At 45.5% G+C, this 26968-nt stretch overlaps 1 protein-coding gene across 1 annotated transcript in view; it reads left to right on the top strand.

Moving 5' to 3' along the window:
• Positions 1-26968, top strand: part of LOC116940872 (uncharacterized) — a 78078-nt gene that overhangs the window by 3679 nt on the left and 47431 nt on the right. Inside the window, exon 2 of the mRNA XM_032951175.2 lies at positions 7894-7965. Within this exon, the coding sequence (XP_032807066.2) occupies positions 7894-7965 (72 nt within the window). The remainder of the gene's footprint in view (positions 1-7893; positions 7966-26968) is intronic.

Raw genomic sequence — 26968 nt, 5'->3', positions numbered from 1 at the left:
GAAGCATCCCAATGTGACTCAAGCGAGGCTTTGCAGAGCAAATAATTGACAATCACTTAGCATTGTTGAATGGAAATGTAGGACTGACTAACTAAGACGAGATTTCATTATGATAGCACATACTGTTGCTAATCGATATTTGGTGACACAGCAATTGACACTCAATCGTCTTATTTAAAACTTTAAATTACATTTAATTTATATCGGTAATAAATGGTAATATTATTCTTAAAATTGTGTATATGCCCAGGAGAGACCTGCTACATTTTTAAACAACGTCGCGGCATTTTTCCAATCTGGAAGTGGCTGAGATGGAGCATGTGAGACAGAAGGCGCTCGAACATTAGTAATAATAACACAAATGTGTTGTACATTTCGTATTTACGCCATCCTTATAGGGCACGATGGCGCTGTGTCCCACGGATGTAGTCTGCAGGAGTTTTACAGTGTGTGTGGGGGAGTGGGGGGGGGTCACGTTGCTATGTGTAATCCCAATTGGGTAACTTTTTCTGAATTTGCCACAATTGGACCCTGATGCCAGCAAACAATTGGCCTACTCTCGCGATTGACGTCAGAGGATCTTTAACGTCCACTCTGAAGCAGTCGGGTGTGTATTCTATGGTGAATACACCCACGGTAATGACCAGAGACCCAACTGCAGTAGGGGAGCACACAAGCACTGAGCTACTGCAGCCGGTCTCGTGTCCCATCGTTAACAACTCACCACTATATTCTTGGTTCTTACCGAAAGAACCAAGAATATGAATCCCTGCAGTCACGAAAGCTTTAAATCAAAATTTAACTCACCACTAATTATTAATCATCGCAGCACCTAGGTGCCCTGTGAGCAAATTTACCGTTTCGTGCTGGTAAATTATGAAAGATAAATTGTAATCACCATCACGTAAACCTTGGCTCCGCCTCTGCAATAAATTTGGCTATATTCTAACTCTGAAAATTAATATATGGCTTTCACTTTCATGCAACGAACATTACTCTAATATGCAAAGTTGGCGGGATAGTGCTTCCCTCTACGTAGAGGACCAGCGACCAATTGAACAGATCTTAAAGGTAGCTCTGTGATATTCGCTTCTACGGACTGTTATCTTAATACAATGAGTGCCATTGCTTTGTGAGATATCTGAATGGATTATTAATCTCGCGGCGTGTTGCCGATAGCACAATCGGGATACAAGTGGTATCAAAACATTACAGAAAAAAGTAAAAAAAAAACATGGAACTGTTGCATTATTGGACATGCAGCTTACTCTCATTGACTGCTAACTGTTCTCATTGCGTAGGTAGCCTCCAAACAGTGCTCCATTGTTCACGGGGTCAGCTGTGGGTCTCCTTCAAGTTCCCAATGCTTTACGTGGCCCTTACTGTGTCCTCAAAGGTCACAATTCATGGGGTTTTACAATTCCCGGCTCTACCAACCGATTTGAATCAATAATTTATCAATGCGTGGTGCAAGAATGGCACAGGCTGTTGTTAGTCTTACATGCTGTACCAACAAACACAATTGTGATCCAGATTTGACACGACATCTCTCTTATTGTACGCTGTGGGTTTTTTTTGCATATTTCGCGCGCCTGGTTCCACCAATTATGCAAATGCAGGCATGCAGTACAATAGTTGATGTGCACGCACATTCTAAACAAATACAATGCGAGTGAAGTAGCTCCTGCTCCTGCTTTGTTTATTACACCCAACCAATGAAAAATATTAGATTGTGAACGTGCTAAAGGTATATATGACAAAGGGGTATAAGTTTGCTTATACATAGAGACTGGTTCTCTGCTCTGAAAAAAGTCCATTGCCAGACAATACTCTTTAAAAAAACTAAACTATATTTATTTGTATGAACTTCTATCCTCGTGTACGTTTAAGGTGTTAGTGTGGCAGGTTTCTTTCCTGGCTCCATAACAATTCGTCATTCTCGTTTTGAGACCTCTAAAAAAAATCCTGATTGATAGCACGGATGGCATCATGGAGCCGGTCCGTGGAAGTGATCTTCTTCAAGGACTGCGACTCGGAAGCACCGCTGTACAAAGCCTCCGAGCACGACGCCTTGATGCCCACCAGAACATCACAAGAGCACACTCACAGTCTCGAAGCGGCACTCCACCGAAGCCCCCGCAACATGGGGCCTTTTGTGGACTTTGTCACAACCAAGCTTCTGCTTCTTGGGTGGCTTATATCTCTCCTCTCGACTGCCTACCGCCACTGAACCCCCCCCCCCCCCCCCACCAGCCTTCCCCACATGTGTCCCACCGCTCTTCCGACCTCCCTCACCGCCCGCCCCCCAGCAATGTGCACGGTCGGGAACCCACAAGCCATGCAGGCACCGTGACGCAAAAAAAAAAAACCGTCGAAAATAAATAAAAAGATTTCCATACTTGTCACAAAGTATTTAAATTGTCATCGATATTCTTGTGGTATGTTTTTTTAAAATTGTTTTTTGAACATCCCTGTACATTATTGTTATTTTTAAAAAATACTGGAAATGGTTTGACCTCCGGCGTGTGTGTGTTTTTTAATCGTTATTTTAAGTCATTTTCACGTGTTATCGCTGCTGATAACGCCACTGGCTTGCAAAGATGTGGTGCCGCAAATTAGACGGTAATGGCCAGGTGTTTATGGCAACAACATCAAAATCCTGCTGGGAATTGTTGGGTCCACACAGCCCAATTACACCGCGAGGCACCAGCTATGGGGGAGAAACTATCAAGGTGATTCTGTGTGTGATTTTACTCGCATTTGGGCAATGGTCCTTAGCGTCCGGTGGTCATAAGGACAACATTGGTTTCAACCAATTCACTAAAATAACACAAACATCGTTAGGCAAGGTCTATGGGGAACGTTTTAAACAACGCGAGAGGCGCCTAAAAATACCTCGCTCTAAACATATCACTCTTAGCGTGTAAAAATAAAACTTTTTTTGTCGGTAACCCCTATGTTTAACATTGCTTCTCCGTTACACAATGCAGCTTCACTTACAATAGAAGACCCGCAGAAGGTGTTGAAGTTTTGCATGTTGTATTCCCCTTCCCATCCCCTTGGATTCGGTAAAGGCTGTGCATTGCAAAACCTACGTGGTTTTTTTTTGTTATCGGTGCAAGCACGTATATGGTGCTGTGCGTGTCTTTGCTTATATATTGAACACGCTGCAACTCTGCAAAATTCAAGAGGTGTCTGCGCCAATTACGATCCTCCTCCTGCGCGCCCCCCCCCTCCCCACCTCTCAACTCTCGCATGGATTTTGTTTTTATGGAAAAGTCCGACCGCGTGCAGTGTTTGCTATAAAAATATCTGTCTGAAAACTGATGAATCGCAAAGCCCGCCGCCCCCGTCGCCCCCACAGCCTCTGCGTGTCTCTTCGGGCAGTTGTTAGCGTACGCCGCAGGGTAGGTGGCTATAGCCTGGACAGCGAAGCCCTCTCTCCAGCCAAAGGGTCATTGTTGCTCGGTTGAAGTCCACATTACCCGCCTCCCTGCTGCACCCCCCCCCCACTCCTGGTCAGGCATATTCGCCTGCCACAACCAACCAACCAACTGTGAGCCCCCCCCCCACCACCACTCTCACAACACCCCAGTAAAGTGAGTCTTGGAGAGCGTGGTTTTCATTATATTGCGACATTTAAGCTTCCTTTGTCTTTAATTTCCCCACACATGTTGAACATTTGGTGACATCGCTTCGTCTTGGCTACCCTAACATTCTTCAGCACTGCAGCATTGCAATATTTATGCAACGCAACTTGAATTATGAAAGCATCTTAATTTGACCAAAACTTGGTACTTTGAAAATGAGGGGAACGTATCTATGCAGAGAGTTGTAATCGTTTTTTTTAAATGAAAGTACAAGACGATGGGTAGTATAATTCTACTGCTCAGAGGAATAATTAGGACGACATTATGGTCGAAGTGTATTCATAAGTTGCTTCAAACACACTCGTGACAATACCGCTGGAAACCAGCACTCCATACAGTTCTTGTAGTGATAGAATATAAGTGTGTAAGGAGAAGATTCACAGAGAGACGGGCGTATCTACTGCATGTACGTAAGCACAGATTCGTATGCATTGTATCGTTTAGATGTGCACCGTCTGGTTAGGTGGTGCAGGGGTAAAAGCCTGCAGGCGAATATGGGAATGCTGTCAGCTCAGAACTTCACCACTACCAGGGTTGATAATAAAAAAGTGCCACTTTGTGGGGACTCGGCAGTGAATGTGCCATAAATAAACTCACCCCCGCCATAGACGTGTGGAAATCCCAGCAATATCTCAGTAGGGTGGTCCTCGATTTACGAAAATAATTGGTTCCTGAGGCCCATTCGTAAGTCTAACGGGTCGTAAATCGCAACAGAGTAATCTACTGTATATTTAAATGTGCAGACGCACAGACGCACATGCACTCACTCCCAGCACGAGGCTGACTCATTACAAAATAGTGTCGCGGTTCAATTTGCGATTGAGAAGTCGCGTTTCAAGTCGATATTAAAAAAGAAAACTTCCATGCAAGCTTGTCCGTAAATGCGTGTGTTCGTTACTCGGGTGTTGGTAAGTCGATGACTGGCTAAACTGGCAAAATGGGATATTAAGCACTGCCCTATGCCGATTAGAGCAGTGTACCACACTTTGAGCTGTTTGACAAGTGAATAACTGTACGCCGATTGTGTGTCAATGTACGTGTATCCGGAATTACCAAAGCATGTACGCCCTGAAGGAAACTGCGTTAGCTCTGATGCCCCTTGCACAGTAACCCTGGCCCCTGGCTTAGCCAAACGCGGCACAAAGCATTTATGGCTTCACCCATGTAATACCCCCCCCCCCCCCACCAGCCTCTTCCTTATGCGTCGCTGTTCATGATCTGTGTGCTCAGGCAAAGCTTACGTGCTACACTACACGCAAGAGCTGTCCTTACAACAAGCTAGAGCGGCATTTAATGAATGGGGTCCCAAATGTTGCGTTGATTGCACGCTGCGCTCACAACTTTCGATCAGCTTTAATTTAAATAAAAGACCCTGCCGCCTCGTTTTTTTTTAGCCAGCGTTCATCACACGCACGCACGCGCGCCGTCTCCTCGCCCTTTAATTACAAACTAGAATTCCGCAGATTCCTTGCCAGCAGTCAGATTTCACGCTGCGCGTCTCGGTTGATTTTTTTTTGCTGCTGCGGCGTGCTAGCGTGCGTGCACTATTTATAACGACCGTTACGGCCCAGACGATGCTGTCAAAACATTTAGCTGCCCAAAAAAGTTTTGACAAAATGTGGCTTTAGGCAGCTTTAAATAAGCAAGTTTTATTTTTACATCGGCGGTTTATTTATTGCGCGAAGCCACAGGTGCGAATGTTCCAACCGGTGAGGACATATCTGGCCCACAGTTATGTCTGTCCCATTCGCAATGCTCATCCATAATTACTGGGCTGGACTCACAGTGAGGACGCCTCGTCTGAGCTCAGAGGGCTGTTAAAACTGGAACGCGGTTGCAGCGATTACAAATCCCACCGTCACCTTCTCAATTACAGGGCGAATAGTGAATTTAACTCAAGCTTTTGCAAATTGTGATTTAATACATCCCTGACTTGTTACGCTTACTCGATTGCACGTTTTGAAGAAAAAAAATGCATTTGTAATTTGTATGGAAACCAGAGTTCGTATAAGTCACAATGAAACGCAATGTACTGTATGTAGTGAAACAGGCGGTACTGTAAAACAAATAATTTTCACAACTGTGTATGTTTTCACAGTTGTGCTGTAAAGCGGCAGTGTAGCGGTCAACCCCGCTGCTCTACGAACCCGGCCACCCGAGTTCGATTCCCGCTCACGGCCAACACCAGTGACGATTATCAGAACCGGTCCTGGGCCTCCCCTAGGTCGACTCAGGCTAAAATGAGTACCTGGTGCGGTGTGTAAACGTTGCCACTGGGGAGACAAACGCGGCCGGGCGTGGTGTTGGCCACCCACCGCCTCGTGTACCGTGCCGGCCTTCATAGGTACTCGCTAACAGCACTTGCCCCAACAGTCTGTTAAGGCTACACGGGGGGATCTTTGTCTTTGCTGTAAAGCTCTCCGTGCTGGGCGTGAGATGTCAGACCTCGTGCCGAATAGCGCTGCGGCACGATCCGAAGGAGGCATCAGGGAGATTGTTCAGTGTTACAATCACGTGGTTTATTTGTCAACAGGCGAGAGCCCATTGCGACCTCGAGCCCTGTTTAGACAAGGCAGACCTGGACGTCAACATGGACAACAACAATAAACAAATAGAAGGGCTAACATTCTCACAGATTTTCTAAATATTTAGTGAGCAGAGGGTTAAATATATGCAGACCTGGTCATATTTCATAATTCGCTTTACGTATACGCTTCCATAACATCAATTGAGTTCTAGATTTGAAGCTTTCGTAACTGCAAGGATTCATACTCTTTGTTTTTTTTTCGGTAAAGTCACGTAGGTAAAATAAAAAAAGAGTATCAATTGAGTTGTTCCATTATATTATTAACGTCAAAGGGGATTCAGAATAGGCCATGTGAGATCACTGAAACTTTGTGTCAAATACTTTTGTTGTCCGTCCGCCGCACTTCCGATTATCACGGTTGGCTACGTACGGCTTGAAATAAGTTCAACAAACAGTACATGAATACTCAGACTATTCTCAAAACCCTTTAACAGCCCATTGTAGTTTTAGCGGCATCAGCAACAATAAACGCTAATGAGATGAACGAAAAACTTGGCTTTTTAAACAAACAAGCACACAGATGAATTATTTTTTTAAAACATGAAAGTGAAAGGTAAACACGTACGTACTACCAATTGTGGGCTAAGTCACTTTACACACGAGCAGTCTAATACACAGTGATGGAGGTCACACTGCGTGGGGAAAATGCTCCTTCATCCACGACTCTTCATGAACTTGGCACGATGAGTTAAAAGCAAACGATTTTGATCATTGCCCGCTGGCCCCTAAGGAGACTATGTCGTTAATATTTACTGATCTCTGTTTATGTTTTCTACCGCTGTAAATTAAAACGATGTCCAATATAAGAGTTTATACGATGCGGTATTTGACGTTGATATATTGTGTTGAATTGTGTTGAACATTGATATATTGTGTTTTGAATTTCCTGGTTTTCTTTCTTCATTTGTGTACCTGCTTTGATGTTTGCTTTTGTAGCTCAGGTCTCCCTCGAATGGCCTCTTGCCCGATTTTAAATGAAACATGTTTTTTTCTGTCTTGATTAATCAAAATGCAATAAAGTTCCATGTGCACCGATGCACGTTAAGTAAGAATGTCTTTGCAAAAAAAAAACATATTGCTCTTCAGTTGCTCTCATTGGCTGATGAACTGTTACATATAAATGACACAGACTCCGGGCTGAAATGACAACAATTAGATCTACATGCGCGGCGGCTTTTTAAAGCGCGTTTATTCGCTCCGTTAAAACAAAGCATTGACGAGCGCGCGATTAAATAGCGTGACAAGCCCGAGGCTCACATCAAATGTAACACGCGTAAATTGACACCTGCGAACACGGCTCATTACCGCGCGAAATCTGTCAACGTGAGCACCCTTGATGAACAACCATTGCAACAACAACAAAAACCCCAACGAGGAGGTCACAACTCCGCAGTGATGAAGGTCGCACGGTCCTGGGGCAAGTGGAGAATAGAGGACGTCACCGCCCGTGCTCCCTACGTCTTGAACAGTCAGCCGCCTGCCCCGTGTCTGTCAGCTGTCCCCGTGAAAGGGCCGTGACAGGTAGCAGGAGGACGCTAACATGTAAACAACAAAGTTTATACACAAACGCTGTAACGCAACCCCCACCCCGCTCCCCGTATCCCCCTACCACCACCACCACCCCCGACTTTTCTGGGCCCGTCTTCTCGTGTGCAGGCCGAGGAAGTTCCAGCATCTCGTCGGACTTTAGTTCCAGCACAGACTTCACGCCCACCCGCAAGAGCAGAGGTAGGGGTGCGTGAGGGGCGGGGGTACACGTGGAGGGATGTGGGGGGTAGAGATTAGGGGGCGGGGGGGGGGCGGACAGGCAGGGAGGATGCGTTATGGAGCTGTTGCTCAAAGCAGCAAGAATAGAGAAAATGCATGGTCTCTGTTTTTTTGATTTGATGGCGTTTTGTTTGAGCGTGGGGGGCGGGGGGAGAACAGGCAGGAGAGGATGTGTTATGGGGATGTTGCTCAAAGCAGCAAGAATAGAGAAAATGCATGGTCTCTTTTTTTATTTGATGGCGTCTTGTTTGAGCGTACATTTTCAAGACGCACTCATTTGGTACTCTTGCATAGCAGTGCAACGCCCCGCGCTAGAGAATTGGCCGGCAGAAGTCGACATCACGGAAATTATTCTCGGGTGCATTTAAATTGACCGCCCTGCGCCGGAGCAATGTCATGTTTGTGGCAAGTCACGGCGGTCAAGCTGAAATTTTTCATTCTCAACGCTGGAACTTTGCCAAATTTAATTAAGAAGCAAACTTAAGATGACGGGTTTCTTTTTTCTCCCATAACACCATTTGTAACGGAGAGCTTAGACCGTCAACTCACTGCACTTTAATCGCAGCCAGCTGCCTGGATTCGAACCCAGAATCTCAGCGGTGCCAGCTCTAACCTCTGAGCCTCCCCATCGCCTGTATTCTACTACGAGTTTTAAAGTAATAACACCGTACATATTTCCTGTATTCTAGCCATCTCACTCTATGTGAGTGTATGCAATATCGTGAAGTTGAGGTCGGTGTGATACAGCGAGGGAAATCATTTCGTTTAACATATGCCATCCTCTTCAAGTTGGGGAAAGACCACCATCATGTGCTAGGGATTGATGTGATATTCCAGAAGAACACATCACTTTGTTTTTCCTTGGAAGGTACACCTGAGTTTTCACTCAGAGCCACATATTTGTTTCATCCATGTACTGGACATCTCATTAAGCTGTGGAGGCTGTGTCCATTAACGCTTCAGTGCTGGAAGCATCACAGTCGTCATCAGTCGTGATGGATCCATTGCTGGATGAAGGCCTCACTAAGCAGTTGCCACCTGGGGAGGCATTAAATGTTGTAAGCATGAGCGTAGTTGTTGTTTTTTTAAAACCTTATAGTGTGATAAAACCATTATAAGAGACGTTTCATTGCCACAAGTGCGTTTCAGATGCACAAAATGAAAAAAATTATCCGTAAAAAATAGTAGACCCAGTTGAAACCCAGCTTTGAAAAACAAAAACAACTACCAAGTGAATCCTCAAACCTTCCACCTCCCATGAGCCTCCACACAACAGAGCTTGGGCCCTCAAGGAGGAGGGAAGGCAGCTGGCACGGAAAAGTAAAATGCGCACATTCGATTTTTTTCACATTCAGATTGTGACAGTCTATGTGCCAGGGCTCAGTCCGTTCCCCTGTTTAACGTTACTGTTTGCAGAAGGCAGCCAACAAAAAAATGTTCAAGAAATTAATGATATTTTTGGGTTACAAGTACACGATCCTTATGTTTGTTATAGCTCACTGTGGAATTTAAGTAAACGGTGTGTTGCACATTCACTGACTGCGTTAATTTTATTTTGCTGCTTTCACAGAAAGATGCATAAATCGGTGGGGGGGGGGGGGGGGTTGGATGGGGGGGGGGGGAATAACTGGAATTGAATGTTGGAGTGATGAGTTTTATTCTCAAGTCTGCTGTTATACAGTCCCCGTTTTACAACAGCATCTAATATGCTCGCCCAAAGAAACAAAAGCAAGTGCACCCGACATTGCCATCAACAAGGGAAGTGAAGGTGCAAAGGGACGCATCAACTCCGAGTTTTCGAACGTAATTAGTGGGCGCTGAATCAACCACTCCCCTGGCAATTGAAGGAATTTGTCACAATTCAGGGTCACAATTCAAATTAATAATAAGTTACATGTCTTTTTTATGCTGAATGGTAGCACCGCCACTGACTGCAGGAGTGATTTCAACTTATTATATGCAACATGTACGTACACAATTAGTTACTAAAAGTTGTAACGATATCGAAAGCACGGTAAAAAAATGATGCATCTATGACGACGGCGATAATTATGACGCATGTACAGTATCACGAGCTTGAGAATGAAAAATATGCACCGCAAATGAATCCAATGAAACGATGCACTGTTCCACCCATAGTGGTTAAGGAGAGTTACGGAATGGATGGGATATTCGGTGGAAGGAGGGAGGACTAGGTTCGAGTTGGTAAGGACACTGGGAGGAGCGATGGGAGAGGGGGCAGGGTGACTTTTAGGAAAGTCAACAGAAGCAGCAGCAGCAGCAGCCCGGGCCTGTTTAGTAAAAAACACTCTCGTGGCCCAGTGGGGCCACGATCACCTTTGACCCCTGAGAGAGTTTATGGAGTCAGAGGAGACCCGGGTCTCCTTGAGTAACTGTGGGTGAATGTGGTCGGGTGTTTCTTTGTATTCGAACTCGCGGCGAGTGAGAGTTGTTTGTGTTTGCTGTTGTGCAGGGGGTTCGGCGAGAGTGGAATAAAAGTTCAAACTCAATCTGCTCTTCGTTTAGGAGGGATATATTCGCGCGCATGTGATTCAACGCGCGTGTACATTACTGCTTAATGTGGCGAGAGTTGTGGTCTAGAGGTTTGAAATATAAATAATGCTATACTCCCCTTTGTCAATACACTCTTTGATGAAGGCCTCTGCACTTCGTGTCGGTCATGGAGGTTTGTTTGACCATATTTCACCGCGCTTTTCAATGCGGATTGGTGTAGAGGGAGCCCAGGAAAAGTTGAGATGTCACTCTTCACTGATGTTGGCCCTGACTCAGGTACTGACTTCATTGTGAAGTACCCGATCCACTGCGCCACCACTCCACCCCTGTTATCTTAACAAAAAACAATGTTCATGGTAAACGGAGGGTTTTTATTTATTATTACATCATATATCTTGACTTAAAGCTTTCGTGACTGCAGGAATTCATATTCTTTGGGTCTTTCGGTAAAGCCACGTAGATAGGTACAAATAATTGTGATATTGTTATTATTTTTATTATTTGTTTTATCTACGTGGCTTTACTGAAAGACCCAAAGAATAGACATCATATATAGCAAGAACAATTAAACAGTTTTATGTTTAAATGTAGCAAATGGGGTTGACGTAGCGTTTTGGAAACTTTCCCTCTAACATAACAGTTCATTGTATTGACGGGTAATAAAACATGATGTACAGACACTATTATGAATGCAAATATTTATTATTATATTACCACTGGATTTAAAGAAGCTTACTCTAAATGGTATGGTAGTTACAGGGATATTAACATTACGTCTCCTCAAGGCTGCGTAGGTATTGGAAGTTGTGCTGTGTAGCTCTCCTATGTATTTCCAGGTTGGACCGCACGTTCCTCGACATGATGTACTTGCTGGGAGCTTCAGTTTTGAAGAAGCTCCACGCACGTGCAGCGAAACGCAGAAATCATGTCCGGCAACGTGCGGTACAACTTGAAGACACAAGTCTCCTTTGTGTTGTGGTGCCATGAACATACATTTGGCATTTAAATACACACAAATCGTCGCATCCCCAGCCTCTTGAGTTAACTAACTAACTACTATTTAAACTACCTGGTCACAAATGATAGCTCTAGGAAGTGGTTTATCACATGGAAATGTATAGGAGCCAAATACTCTTAATGCATGCTTCTACATGTGGAGGGAAAAATCGGAGAACCTGGAAAACAATCCACACGACCATGGGGAGAACATGCAAACTCCAAATATACAGGCGCCAGGTCAGGATCGAACCCACGACCTCCTGTATACCAGGCGAGGTAGTTAACATCTCGCCACCATGGCGCCCCCAGCCATTATAGTCAGTGGCCATAGCTCAGCTGATTCTCTTGGGACACTGTCGGTGATAGATGGGGAATGCCTGGGCACTGGGAGGCTGTGCTTGTGAATGAACGCTTGTAAAGTGGCGTGGCCTCTCTGCTGGGCATCGCGTGTTTGTGGATGCCCCTGGAGCCATGTGGGCAGCAGAGGGGAAACCTTCCCCAACAGGGCCCCTAATGTGAAACACGCCTATGTGATAATGACAGCAATGATAATCATTACGCCTGGTCATATCTCTGCCAATGATCAAGAGACTCATTGCAGTGGTTTAACGGTAATAAATGTTGACCTTTGAGTTGTGCGGTGCATGCAGTGATTGCAGAGCTAAATAATAGCCCTGTAATTGATTTCTCATGGGTTAGGGAAAGTGTGTTGCAGGTATGACTTTAAACTGTGATGGTGTCGCCTAAAAATACTGTTGAGGACGGGAAAAGGACATCGACCACCTCAAGTGTCCTTGCCTCGTCGTGGCCTCAAGAGCTGTCTTTTTTTATGTGTGAAGAGGGCAATGGTTCGCATTCGATGGAGGGAGCTTGAGGGGAGTGACCCTGCTCTTTGGCAGAGAACTCAGGAATTATGGAACCTGGTATGAATATGGTTATGGATTCAGTACAGTATGCAGATAAATTTGGAGGCTTGAGGCCACCCATGCTTATTGAGGGGTACACGCTATTTGGCATTTTTAAAAGCAAAAAAAAAATTCCTTCAACTTGTTTAAGTTTCGTTTGAGCAAAAGAAGCGACCGCTTGGCAGATTTCACTTCTGGTAAATGTGGTAAATGTTTACAGTAATGCACATTACCGTTTCCTCCGTCACTGCTGAGGCAAATGAAAATGCTGGGAAATTGGAAGAATTACTTGCGATTTTTCCAGTCAAATGTTGGGACGGTGAGACCAGGGCAGGGTCGGTCCCCCCCCCCCCCCACCCCAATGTTAAAAGTCAACAAGTCTCCAAAGAAAACATAGCTTCCAAAAGGATAGCACATTCATTTGATATTGATCCAAACGGCACATTTCCACTGAGATTAAATTTTAAACCGTACCACGTACAAATCTGAGTGGCTTGAACTCGTAGCATAAATGTACTATACCCTGAGGCCACCCAACCAGATGTAATTTACATAATTTGTGAAATTGTGGCCTTTGAGATATTCAAAGAGATGTTGAAATGTCAAAGCCTGCCAAGTAACTCAATACACCTCGGAGTGCACAGGGAAAATTATTTTGAAAACTATGCACGTTTTCTTCTGCAAATACATACGTTCAAATGCACGAGTGTGAGATGAACACAAATCGGCAATTTTTACAAGGAATAAAAAAGAAGAAGCAAGTTTGGTTTTGATTTAAAATGTCGATGCTCTGTTTAATCGTCTATATATATTTGTAAAGAAAAAAAATCCGCGCTGCATTACAAGCATTCCATACTCTCTGTAGTCATGGAAAATGCCCTGCGGTCTAAGGTTTCAAATATAAATAAATACCAGTTATATATATAAAAAATAGACCTCTGAAATAAATGTGCATTGAATTTATTGGAATGCTGTCCAACTCTTCCATTCGCCTTGGAGAGTCCCCGCGACACGTAGTGCGTTCTGGACAGCGAGATAACGGCATTACTACTTGCTGAGACTTTTTTTCTACTCTCTTGCTCGGACAGTTCCGTCCGTAGCTCGATGCCCCTGCGCAAGTCGTAACAAAAAAAAACAAGAGAGAGAGAGACAAAGCCTTGCGGTAGCGGCCCCACTCTGCTCACAGAAGCCACCTTTGCTGGGAAGGGCGCTGGCGAGTGCCGGTTTCGCTACCGTGGGTATGCAGCTGTCGCGTTCACCGACTCCCACAGCTCTCCGTCGTAAAAAAAAAGCGGACGCGCGGGGGGGTTGATCTTATCGGCAGGCAAAAGCCCTCGCCGTGCACGTATACTCATGGGAACGTTTATTTTTTAACATCCGCAAAACAACACTAAAAGCTATCCTACCCAACCACCCTGCAGGCTCGCAGTCTCTCCGCTGTAATCCATACATCAGCTGCAGCCATCACTCTGCGACGAAGGCCTTTTTTTGTCCACCTCCCCCCTCCCCCTGCCCTCCGTGGGGTGAGTGGCCAACCTCAAAATGCACGAGTGGGGTGATCTCCAAACCCGTAACTTCTGGGAGCACGATTGATATTTCGCGAGCGGACACCTGCGGTAACTGCAGATGGTTCTGTCCCCGAATAACTGGGCCGCCAACAATGCGCTCCGCTTGCGAGAACGCCCTCCTCCCCTCCCCCCCATCGCTCCGCATCACATTCACCGAAGGTGCCTTCTTTGTGGGCAGCCTTGCGTGGCAGCTCCCGCTCCGAGCCCCGGGACTCCGGGGCCCGGCCCGCGGTGGGCAAAGAAAATAAGTCACCACATCCAATGAGCAGGGAGGCTTTTCATTCCTCGGCAACAGCTGACTCGGCGGGGTAGGTGTTTATACTTAGAGTGTAGTTAAATAAACGCGGAACGCCGGAGCAAATGAATGAGTGTTTGTCCTGCATCGTGTAACGCACGCTGCCGCCCTTATAATGCTTACATGTCCCTTGCCTTAGCATTGAGCCGCACTCTATTAATTTGTTTCTTGGCTGGGTCCGCTTCCCCGTTGTTATTTTTTGCATGTTTAGTAAAAACGCTCGTGCGAGTACGCTAAGGCGTTGACAAGTTGACAACTCAGAGAGAGCACTAACATCTGCTGTACATAGGGCGGATCTGAGTCCTTACATCAAGTGGGGAGGTGTTAACTACCTCCCCTGGTATACAAGAGGTCGTGGATCCCATGCCGACAATGACACCTGTATATTTGAAGTTTGTATGTTCTCACCTTGGTCACGTTGATTTTTCTCTGGTTCCCTTAGTTTTTCCCTCCGTGTTTAGAAATATGGGTTTAGAGTATTTAACTGCTATAAATGTCCATATGATAAGCCACTTCGTTGAGCTATCATTTCTGGCCAGGTCACTTATGAAAAAGAGCTATACAACTCAGTGGGTCTTACCTAGTACAAAAAAAAGTTTAATTTATAAGCTTCACTTGACGGCTAAGTTCCCACCTTTCTGTAATCAACCACAACAGTTCTCTGGGCCGGCACTGAACCTTGCTGAGAATTTTCTGCCGTAAATTTGTATCTACTTGTTCCAGTAGTCTGTTGTCAATCACTGATATAAACGCAGGAAGATGCGTTTATAACGTGCACCGCAGAATTAATTATTTACATGCGTTCACCGGGGTAAAAAATATATATCTTCGCTTTCTTTGTAGGAATAATTTTCAGCCCTTTATCAATCCACTGCTGGATGAAGTCCTCCATGCCATGTCAGTCTTGGGGATTGTTTGACCACACTTGACCTCACTGGTCCATAGGTTTGGTGAAGGATGTGGGGCACCTCTGATTTAATTTCCCACTGATGTTAGCCGTGGCCAGGAATCAAACTCAGGAATAGAGTTTCATAGCACAGTATCCTCTCGACTGCGCCACCGCTCCACCGACATTTCTTTTCGTCAACTCCAAATTCAGAGAAACAATCACAAGAGCGCCAAATTTACTGTCTTGTGATATACCGCCTACATCATCACGGCACAACTCAAACGCGCCATGATTCATACCCTGTCGTAAATACCGTCACAGGTTATAAGACACGCTTTGCCGCGGATCTAGCAAGGCCCAGGCCCCTGCTCTGGCCCCTGGAGAAGCAGAAAAAGCATTCCGCCCTGCCGACAAGTCAAGGTGGCATGAGATAGCGTGTAAATACATACGCCTTAGCGTTATTGAGTTCATGTCCCCGTGTTAATGGGCGCGCATTTTGTTCAATGAGAATTCGGGTTTTTGATAGATTGGAGTACTAAACAAAATTCAGTATTTGAGGTTCACGGACCCACTGTGCTCTAGACTTCACATAAAGCAGATTTGTCCAACTGACGCCAAGATAAGCCGCAGCGCAGTTCGGCAGTGTCTGGTGCACTTATTCTTGTAAGGCATACATTGCTAATCTCACTTACGTTTCTGCTTCCCCTCGGGAACGTAACATATGCTATTGGTCTCAGAATATATACACACGTGTGCAGCATGCATGATTTATATTGGCCGCAAAAAGTAATTTATTATATTGTCATAAATTACGAATTACATAAGTTTATACAAAGACTAAAAATCTCACTCTTAAGCCTGTAGAATATAAGGTATAGTGCCGTTAGCGAGCGTCTATTATAAAACTGCCAGAGTAAAAAAGATGAGGCGGCAAGGTCAATACCACGTCCTGATGCCTTTGTCTCCACGTTGGTGATATGAACCATGCCGAAGCTTGAACTTATGTTAGGCAGAGTTGACCTAAGGGTGGCTCGGGCGATGCACAGAACATTTCTTTTAATTACGTGGGGTGTTCGGCACGGGCCCTGGTGCAAGAAATAAAATGGGGACCTCCCCATCCGATTTCTATGTTTGAATATGTGTATATATGTAGCCTCATGTATACGTGTATATGATGAGCCTCTTTCGCACGGTACGTAGTCAACCGTGATAATCCCTCTCCCATTTGTAGCCTCATGACCCTGGGCCCGTCCAGGCCATGAGCCCCAGTGCACACTCCATAGGTGCGCCGCCGGTCTGAAGCTGAATTGATCAAAAAAAGTCAAACGTTTCGAAACCAAGCACGAACATCTTAGACCATGTGAATGTTCTTCTTCGCGACAGCACAACCAACCATTTCTCTCTTGCTGCCGACAACAAGCAACAGATTGATGCTCGCGAGAAGACTCTAGCCCGAGGCTTTAAGAAGCGTCTAACGCGTTGAGTTATTGCCGCAGGTAAGAGGGCAAGACGTTAGAATGGGGTAGGCGTTCGTGACTGATGACTTATGGTTTGCGGAGGGAAAAAATGCAACAAAACATGCTAGCCACCCCCCTCTCCGCCCAACATAAACGCACGCACGCACGCGTGCATGCACACACAAATTACTGTGCGTGAGAATTGTGTAAGCGGTGTTCCCAGCGGGCTTCTGTTAAAGCACCGTTCCTGCTCTGATTGCCTGCGCGAGGGCATTACTTTTTTCCTCTCTCTTAATTTACGTGCACGCACATGTGCCTGCATGTGTACGTGCATGCAGGCACAAGTGCGTGCACGTAGGTACACGTGCGTGCATATGCCCGTATATTTTTACGTACAGTTAGGCCCTCCGTGATGAATTCTGGACCCCTGGCAGGTAATAATGTTGGCTGGGTCTCCCCTCCACCACTCACCGTCTCATCCCATCCCCCATCAACAATGTCAAAAGGGAGCAACTTTTCCGAGACAGAGATTGCACCCAGCGTCATAATATTTTACTAAGCGCCTGCTTTTATGACAGTTTTATTTGGGACAGAGGCCAGATCGAATTGTTTTCATAAATGAAATATCTATGGGATCTTTTGCCAGTATTGAAATGATGAAAAAATAAGAATAGGCTTTCCTCTTTCCGCCAATAGTTTTGAGTATATCGGTGCCAAATTTCAGATTTATATCCCTTTTATACAAAATGCTGTAATCGTTGGAATGTATATAATTCACTCAGTCACTACCCACGATCGGCGATGCCCTATGTAATCCTGTATACGTGTTTCTATGTGGCGACTAGAGGCGTAGTGGGTAGCACACTGCACTGAAATTCAGGTGGCTGGGGTTTAATTCCTGGCCATTCACAGCACAAAGGGAGTCGACTGTGGTGCTGTCCACACCACACAAATGTGTGCTCTGCTGGCCCTTAATCGGTGCTTGCTAACGTGACTCGCTCAATAACTCTACATGGCTGAAAAGAAAGTGTGTTGTTTTGTGTGTGATTATGTGTACTTATGCACTACGAATCTGGCGACCCGAGTTCAATTCCCAACGATAGCTAAGCTCAGTGGCAGGTGATATCTGAGCTGGTGTTGGAACTCCCCTAAGTTGGCTCAGCCTTTAATGAGTACCTAGTGTGGTAAGCGTGAGCAATGGGGGAGACAAAAGCTGCCAGCCTTAAAAGGTGCTCGCTAACAGCACTTGCCTCAACAGTCTATCAGGTTGTACGGGGGAATCTATTTTTGTGTGTGCAGGTGCATGCAATTGTATGCCAGTGCGTGCACTTTTGTGTACTGGAACACACAAGTGCGAGTGTGCATTTGTGTGTGTGTGTGCGCACGTGTGTTAGCGCTGCAGCTGCGAAGGACCACTTAGCGGTGCGTGCATCTGGGAGGTGGACGCATCCATTACCCAGTGACCCTGGCTCAATACGTGTCACGTTTCGTGTATTGCCAGGGGGGCCCTGTTTGGAAAGCAAATGGATTCAGCCAAAAAAAGAGAATATCCAGAACTTCATTAAGGGGTGCTCGCGGCAGATCCGGCCAGGGAATTTTCAAAACAATGCATTCATAATAATTGCGTGTGTAAGTACAGACTTTTATCAATCCGCTGCTGGATGAGGGCTTCCCCACGCCGTGCAGGTCGTGGGGGGCTTTTTGACTCTACGTCACCACGCTGGTCAGCACGGTTGGGCAATGCATATAAATGGGAGCATAGAGGCACAGTACAACAATATATATTTTTTTCCCCTGCACAGCCTAACCACGTAGCCCCCGCAGTCTCCACACAACCTGTTTCGTGCGCGGTGGTCACCCACCCTCAGCACTATCCAGTGCCAAAGCCTGCTTAGCTTCCGAGGTCTGACAAGTTGAGCTGCATCGCGCGTGTGTTTGTGTCACAGGCAGTGATAGTACAGAGGGAGCAGCTATCCCTAGGAGGCGAGGGTGCCTTCCCTCCGGGCAACCCCCCCTCCTCCCCCCGCCGCCGCACACACACGCACATGCACGTGTAAAACATTCCCTCGGTGAATAAATGGATCACAAGTTTAATAAGGCGCAATGTAACACGCGGAAAAAAAAGTTTCCTATTTGAACGTACGATGTGCACAGCAATAATAAATAATGTAAACGTTGAAATAATTGCCATGCAAGGTCACTTGGAAAGGATGCTTGCCTTGCCAGATTCAGATACACTTTCCGACCTCACACGTAGGCCAGCACAGAACAGGACCTCATTGTTCACGACCAGGACAGCACAGCTGTACAGACATATATATATTTACAAGGTGTTGCTAAAAGCTCCTATATAATGGAACTCATTGTTTTAAGAATAATAATAATTATCATAATTATACGCGTTGGTCAATCCACTGATGATTATTTAGAGTATTTGGCTGCTATATATTTCCACATGACAAGCCAATTTGTTCAGCTATCATTTGTGGCCAAGTCGCTTCTGCAAAAAAAGCTAACAGCTCAATCGGCTTGACCTGGTAAGATAAAAAAAAAACATAGTTTCGTTTAATTTGTATATATTTTTAAAGTGATTTGCTTACCTTTCCTATATTTTGCACTCCGATGGTGTTTTTGTATTTGTTGTTTTTAACGTTCTAACCTGCCCCTGCTGGACATCTTTGGAAAAGAGATTTATAGTTAATCGGATTCCTCCAGCTTAAGTAAGTATTCTGATTGTGAAAGAAAGCCTCCTGAAGCTGCAAGCCATCTCTCATGATCCTGCGATGCAATATCTCACCAAAGGAAGAATATATATTTTTCGTAGATTTTAATCATATATTGTTTGTAGATTTTAATAATATTTTATTTTAATACATTCATTTTCAATCCACTCGTCAAGGCTCCCACACACCTAGTCGGTCGTGGGGGTTGTTTTATCGATGCTTCACCGTGCATCACGGTGGGGGGTTGGTAAGGGGGTTCAGACCCCAAACGCCACTGCTGTTGGCCGTCACCGAGAATCCAACTCAGGGGGTAGGCTGTCGGGTGCAGTGTGCTCACCACCCCATCACCACTCAGGCGGTTGGCTGTCGGGTGCAGTGTGCTCACCACCCCATCACCACTCAGGCGGTTGGCTGTCGGGTGCAGTGTGCTCACCACCGCATCACCACTCAGGCGGTTGGCTGTCGGGTGCAGTGTGCTCACCACCCCATCACCACTCAGGCGGTTGGCTGTCGGGTGCAGTGTGCTCACCACCGCATCACCACTCCGCCTCACATTTGTTGTTAAAATGGACTCTATTTTAGTAAAAAGAATCTGGCTCGTAAAATTAATGTGGATAACACAAAGAATCTGGCTCATGAATTAAATTTAAATTGGATATACACAAGCAGTGCCTTTCTCACGCCGAGTACGACACGTGTCATTGTCATGTTTAGCCATGGACTATCTACTGCTGGATGAAAGCCTCTCAACTCCATAGCCGTTCCTCGTGTTCCTGTGATGCCATGATCCATCTCATTCCTGTACATGAATCGATCTCATCTCTCCATCAATTGTGCGACGTGTGTACGAGTCTTGAACGTCATAATAATTCCAATTATATACCCAGGAAATAAACAATGAGTCTCAAGACCCATTGTCAGGACGGTCGTGCATTGAAAAGTACGACAGCGTTTGGCTGCAATGGGTGGGTGGGGAATAACCTCCCCAACTACCCGACGAAATCTCACGCATACTTGCAAGACGAGAACACTCGAAGCTCTGCACAGATACATTTAATTTATACAGATACCCAATCATTTTTATCTGTCTGCTGGCATCTTCACATCCCTCAGCAGAGATTTACTCCCAAGTGATTTAATGAATTGTCATGATTCAGGGTTGCGATTAGATTCAAGAATACATTACTTTTGTAAAATTTCTACCATCCCATTTTTTTATTTCTAGTTCCCCCCCCCCTTGTTTTTTGTTGTTTTCTTCAGCTACATAAAACGATATAGAGTTATTGTGCATGTTATTTGCACGAATCGTAATGGATTCTTAACAGTGCAATGTTATGCACGCATCCAAAGCATCGAGTTTAATTGATTTCTAGTAAAGGTACATGCATTAACGACACAACGGACATGCCTAGTATATACCACTCTCAATGCTATAATCCAATAATTTAAGATAATATATCCCTCAATATGTTCATCTGTATTTTTATCGTACAGATGAGCCCACACCTCCGATGAGCACGGTTGGCTACGTACGGTGGGAAAGAAGTTCAGCCAACATGTACACCTAAAAAACAAATATCTTTAGGTCGCACGTGGTTAAATAAATGAAATGTTCAACGTCAATCGATCATTAATAAGGTTCCAATGGGAAAACAGTTCAGTAGTACGAGTCACAACGACACAACGGCCATCTCCCATTTACAAACATGTTGCAGCGATAATTTGCCGTTGCTGCAATGACAAATGGGGCAAAGAGATTAAGGGTGGTGCGTGTGTGTTCCATTGTGTAGGAAATGCTCTTCGCTTCTTAAGAATAATGATTCTCCAGATTTTGCAAGCGGAATGTGGAAACAATTTCACGGCGCTTACATGCAATGCAGACTTCCTTGATTTGGAGTAAGAACTTCACTCGGTTAGAATATGTAACCTCCCCCCCGCCCCCTCTATATGGGGCATAAAATTACCCAGAATTTTTTTTGGAAGGATGTACGGTAATTACTTTTCGGAAACTCTAAACTTTCTCGTGATTTTTTCTTTCCTCCTTCGTACAAATTAAGGAGCGCCGCGTTCGGCCGTGGATTCGTAGCGACGGGAACTCGCGCAGTGCTCTCCCAGCTTTCTGACACCAGATGTAAAGTCCTGCGTGGGTCTGCGCGCGTGCGTCTCTTATTTTGAGACAGACAACAGACAGTTAACCGCTAAACCATATGCAATTGTTGTCCCGCAATGCACTGGAATTCAAGTCGGCCGACGGTATAGGCATAAGGAGTTCAGTCCGTATGGTGTTATCGAAAGTGTACCCTCAATCTCAAATGTGACCAGGGTCAATTAGGTAATTTGATTCGATTGGCGGTAGCCCGGGTCACCGCCAATCGATTCATTTGTTGCTCACCCATAGTGGACTGTTGCATGACCTTTTGCTTGTAAAACTGAACCATCTTAGCAGGTAAGGCCAACTGAGCTACGTAGCTCTCTTGCAGAAGTGACCTGGCCGCAAATGATATCTCAACGAAGTGGCTTATCACGTGGAAATGCATCGCAGCCAGATACTCTAAACGCACGTTTCTAAACGTGGAGGGAAAAACGAGACGACCCAGAGACAAAGCCACGCGACCACGGTGAGAACACGCAAACTCTAAACGCACAATTGTGATGTCGCACACACACACACGATTGTGGTGTCTTCCCGCATTTTTAGTTTTTTTTATCGAACAAACAATTACATTCTAGTTAATGCACACACATTGACCCCAAGCATCGTTATCTGTCATATTTACATAGCGGCGTGTGTCCTGCGTGTGTCGTCCGATCGTTTTCTCACCTAAACGTGTTTTATAGAGGTGGTGAACAACTTGGGTTCAACGGCAATGCACTAAAATAACGTCCGCACGATGCTTTGGGGAACGGCTGTTCTCCATAGCACGCGATATTCTGAAGAAGGGTCATTGCCTGAAACGTTGCCGATTACTGGATTATATTTGTCCCTTTTTTTGTTTTTTGCTTGCGAATGCGTTGAGGTCTTTTCTTTAACGTCAAGTAAAAACTCAGGTCACACGCGAATGGACGTCGACTCAAGTGGCGTGGCTGTTCCCTACAACGCTGTCCCTTCACAGGAACAGCCCGCCTCCCCAAACACACACGCACACAAAATCTGGGATCCATTCGGTCGCAGCGTTAACATGTCCAGGCCGGCGCGAGTTTGTCCGTCCGTCTGTTGTTTCATTTTCCCCGCGATTCCCCGCAGCGATTGCGCGCGCGCGTCCCCTCCCTCCCCCTCTCGAGGGGCGCCCCCCCCCCCCCCACTGAGGGTGGGAGTAGTGGGCGGCGCCCTGCGTCCTGTTTATTTGCGGCGGCCCTTCGCCAAATCTCGGTCAGACTCCCCCCCTCCTCCCCCCCTCCCGGTGACGTCACAGGCCCCGGGCAGACCGCACGCTCCAGCCGCCTTCCCGGTGCTCCGAAGGTGCCCGTTGACTCCCCCGATCCGTCCGTCCGTCCCCTACCGCCACCAAAACACTCCTCGTGTTCGCGTTGAAGCGCCAACCTTCTCACCCCCCAAACCCACTCCCCTCGCTGCTCACATTACGCCTGCCGCAACTACACTACAGTTCATCTCCTTGCCCGCGCGTGAAGAGCGTGGCTTTCTTAATGGTTCAAGCAGAACTTTCTAGCTCTCACCTGCCGTTGTTTGTGCGGACGGCTTCGGCTTCCACGCGTCGCCGTCAGCTCACGGCGAAGAGAATCAAAAGTTGCGTGCGAGCGAGGCGTTCTGGCAAATATTAAGCTGTGCGCCCGGTTGTCATCCGCGCGCTGACTTTCTAATCGCGTTGACTTGGAAACGTGTTCAATCGCAGTCGTACACGCCGATCGCAAGTACGTTTGCTCCCTTTTGGTTTAAAACAAACAAAAAGAAAGGCTCAATTCGCACATTTTATTGCGTGAATAGAGAAGTATTTTCTTGGAACTGTTCTCGAAAGTAGCAGCTCTCCAAATGATGACTCACGCCGTGCATAAATCTGTTTGGGAATTTAAATCATCATTCTGCCTCAATACTCTACTTGATGAAATCTCCTCTATGCAGCTTGTTCTGCGTGGCCGTAATCCATTTCACTGCCAGTCAAGGCATAATTCTATTACCGTACGCCACCCTCCCTCCAGGTGTGCATTTATTGGATCAGTGGCATAGCCACCAAAGTGCGCGTCGGAGCCCATTGAGCTGGGAGGTGCACAGGCGCCGGCTACAGAGAGGAGGGAAATCGGGCAGGGGGGGGGGGTTGGTGGGCATTTAATTCATTTTGGTACCAGGTACCACATCAAGTACGCGATCGATGTTTGTGCCGTCACAAAATGTCAAGTCTCTTCCCCTTAAAGGCTGCAGCCGCTTGAAGTCAACGCTCTCACGCTTGCTTTTGTCTCCAAGTTCGCGTTTCACATCCCCCGGGTCTTGTGAGTTGCTGTGACGGTGGTGTCTCCCCGTGTCTCACAGCACAGTCGTCTAACGCACATCCAGATCCCTTACGGTTGGACGCAATAAGTGGAAAGTGGATTGGTGGAAAACTTGCAGTGACAGAATGTGTAATTAACCCCTGCCATGTCAGAATCATCAATGCACCTTTGATAAATAATGAAACTGTCTCTTATGGAATGTTTGCTGTAGCGATACTGAGTGTGGGTTGCAGAAGAGAATGAAAAGAATAAACAGAATGACATGTTTTGGGAAAGTTGAATTGATGATAATGATCATTATGATTATGATGTTGAACATGATGATGGTGATGAGCATGATGATGAGTTATGATGATTATTACAATCATGATTCATGATGATGATGTTGACCATAATTATGGTGATGTTTGTTGTGATGAGTCATGGCGATGATGACAATAATGATAATGAAGAGTCATGATGATTTGATGATGAACATGATGACTGACGATGTGTGGTTATGCTGTGTTATTTATATTACACTCCGACATCCTTTCCCATGTGGTGGGTACCCAATAGGCCCTGTTTAACGGTGCCCCTGCAACCACTTAACGTCTAATCCCAATCTGAGCAGCTCTTCCATCCAGTAAAATATATATCCACTATTATCTCAGCGGGAATTCTTGAACCAAAAAAGAAAAAGGAGAGACACAAAAAACACAAACTCTTTCCAGGCCAGATGATGGCTGCGCCTGCGTGATTGTTTTCAGCATGTTCACTCCAGCTGGCTCGATGCCATTTCGGATTTTGTCCAACACATCTCAGCAACAAAATAAATTCACGTTTCACCTTTCAAACCATTATGAGACTACAATTGAAGTGCCGCAAACCCGTATGTATGTTTTCCGGGTTTTTGTGTGTTTTTATGCGTGCGTTATTGTCCATACGGCGTGGTAATGTCTGCATTGTCATTTTTTTTCAATGGGCCTTGTGAATGCAATGCAAAGATAAAGCCCACGGACACATTTTTTTGTACTCGTGGTGATATTTTTTTCTCTTTGCAAGAAAGCTCTTTTTATTAGACGGAGCGCAACAAATCTCGGGAGGAAATCCGTGGAAGCAAGCCCGTGGGCCCCAGATTGTTGCCTTAATGTTTGTGTGAGAGGGGGGTGAATATGTGGTGGAGAGAACGGGGGGGCGGGGAGCAGTGAGTGGGGGCTCCAGGGTGAAGAATGGTGGGGTAGTGCGAGAGAGAGTGGAGGAAGGCCGTCGGGACAGCTCTGGGTGCAGAAATTGCTTTATTTTTCAATTTTCTACTTTTGTACTGCAGCTTAATTCTTAATGTGCTGGCATCGCACGTTGATATCCAGAATATATTCTTACAGCATGCATTTTTAAAATTGTATTTTATTTGGCGTCCATTAATACAATCCTATAACGACGAAATACACTTAGGTACACTGCAATGCACAAGAACACAATGCAATGCATTGCATATGCAATACAATGCCACCCAATACAACAATGACATATCAAACACTATTTTTGGAAGTACAGCTTACGGATGTAAACTTTTTTTTGTTACAATTTACATAAGCTGCTGATAGACTTATGCTAAAAGCCCCAGAAACTTAAATTTAAGGAGGGAATTGGCCGTGCGACAGTTCGCTCGATGCACTCTGAACCCAGTGACCTGAGTTCGATTCCCGATCGCGGTTACGATCAACACTGAGTTATATCAGCAACGGTCCTGAGCACCATCCTGCACCAACCCACATTGACCAGCGTAGTGAAGTATGGCAAAAACAACCCCCATGACTTACACGCACGGTATGAGGATTTCCTCCAACAGTGGACAGATAAAGGGGGGCTGCACTTTGTTTCATATTGGAGTCAAAAGTACAACTGGGGAAAAAAATATACGGGTAACCTACAAATCCACTGCCACTCACTTACTCTGTGTGTGATTGGACGTTGTGATGTGTCGCCTTCTTAAACCAACAAACGGCATCTGTATCCTGAACCAACAAACGGCATCTGTATCTTAAACCAACAGACGACATCTGTATCTTAAACCAACAGACGACATCTGTATCTTAAACCAACAGACGGCATCTGTATCTTAAAGCAACAGACGACATCTGTATCTTAAACCAACAGACGACATCTGTATCTTAAACCAACAGACGACATCTGTATCTTAAACCAACAGACGGCATCTGTATCTTAAAGCAACAGACGACATCTGTATCTTAAACCAACAAACGACATCTGTATCTTAAACCAACAAACGGCATCTGTATCTTAAACCAACAAACGGCATCTGTATCTTAAACCAACAAACGGCATCTGTATCTTAAACCAACAGACGACATCTGTATCTTAAACCAACAGACGGCATCTGTATCTTAAACCAACAGACGACATCTGTATCTTAAACCATCAGACGGCATCTGTATCTTAAACCAACAGACGGCATCTGTATCTTAAACCAACAGACGGTATATGTATCTTAATTCAACAGATGGTATCTGTATCTTAAACCAACAGACGACATCTGTATCTTAAACCATCAGACGGCATCTGTATCTTAAACCAACAGACGGCATCTGTATCTTAAACCAACAGACGACATCTGTATCTTAAACCAACAAACGGCATCTGTATCTTAAACCAACAGACGACATCTGTATCTTAAACCAACAGACGGCATCTGTATCTTAAACCAACAAACGGCATCTGTATCTTAAACCAACAAACGACATTTGTATCTTGAACCAACAAACGACATCTGTATCTTAAACCAACAAACGACATCTGTATCTTAAACCAACAAACGACATCTGTATCTTAAACCAACAAACGGCATCTGTATCTTAAACCAACAAACAGCATCTGTATCTTCTAAAACTGTCTCGACTGTGTTCCTGCTAGGTTAGTGCTCACGATATTCTTGTACCCGCCAAGTGGCCAAACACTGCACTCTATCAGTCTGCGTCGGACGTGAATGGCAGGCTCTGTCGTTCCTCGACGCCAGAGAGCGTCTGGCAACAGACGAGGCAACATCAAAGAAGAGGCACTCGAGATGTTGAAACTCTCGCTAAAAATAAAAAAATAAAAACCGTGTGTACGTACATGGTGTATACACACGCGTAGCCTTTCATATTTAGGCAGGCGTGGAAAACACTGTGC

Source organism: Petromyzon marinus, chromosome 10 (assembly GCF_048934315.1).
Source record: "Petromyzon marinus isolate PM22_M1 ecotype Great Lakes invasive population chromosome 10, UKy_Petmar_22M1.pri1.0, whole genome shotgun sequence".
In the NCBI taxonomy this organism is placed as follows: Eukaryota; Metazoa; Chordata; class Hyperoartia; order Petromyzontiformes; family Petromyzontidae; genus Petromyzon; species Petromyzon marinus.
This window is presented reverse-complemented; position numbering and strand designations above follow the sequence as displayed.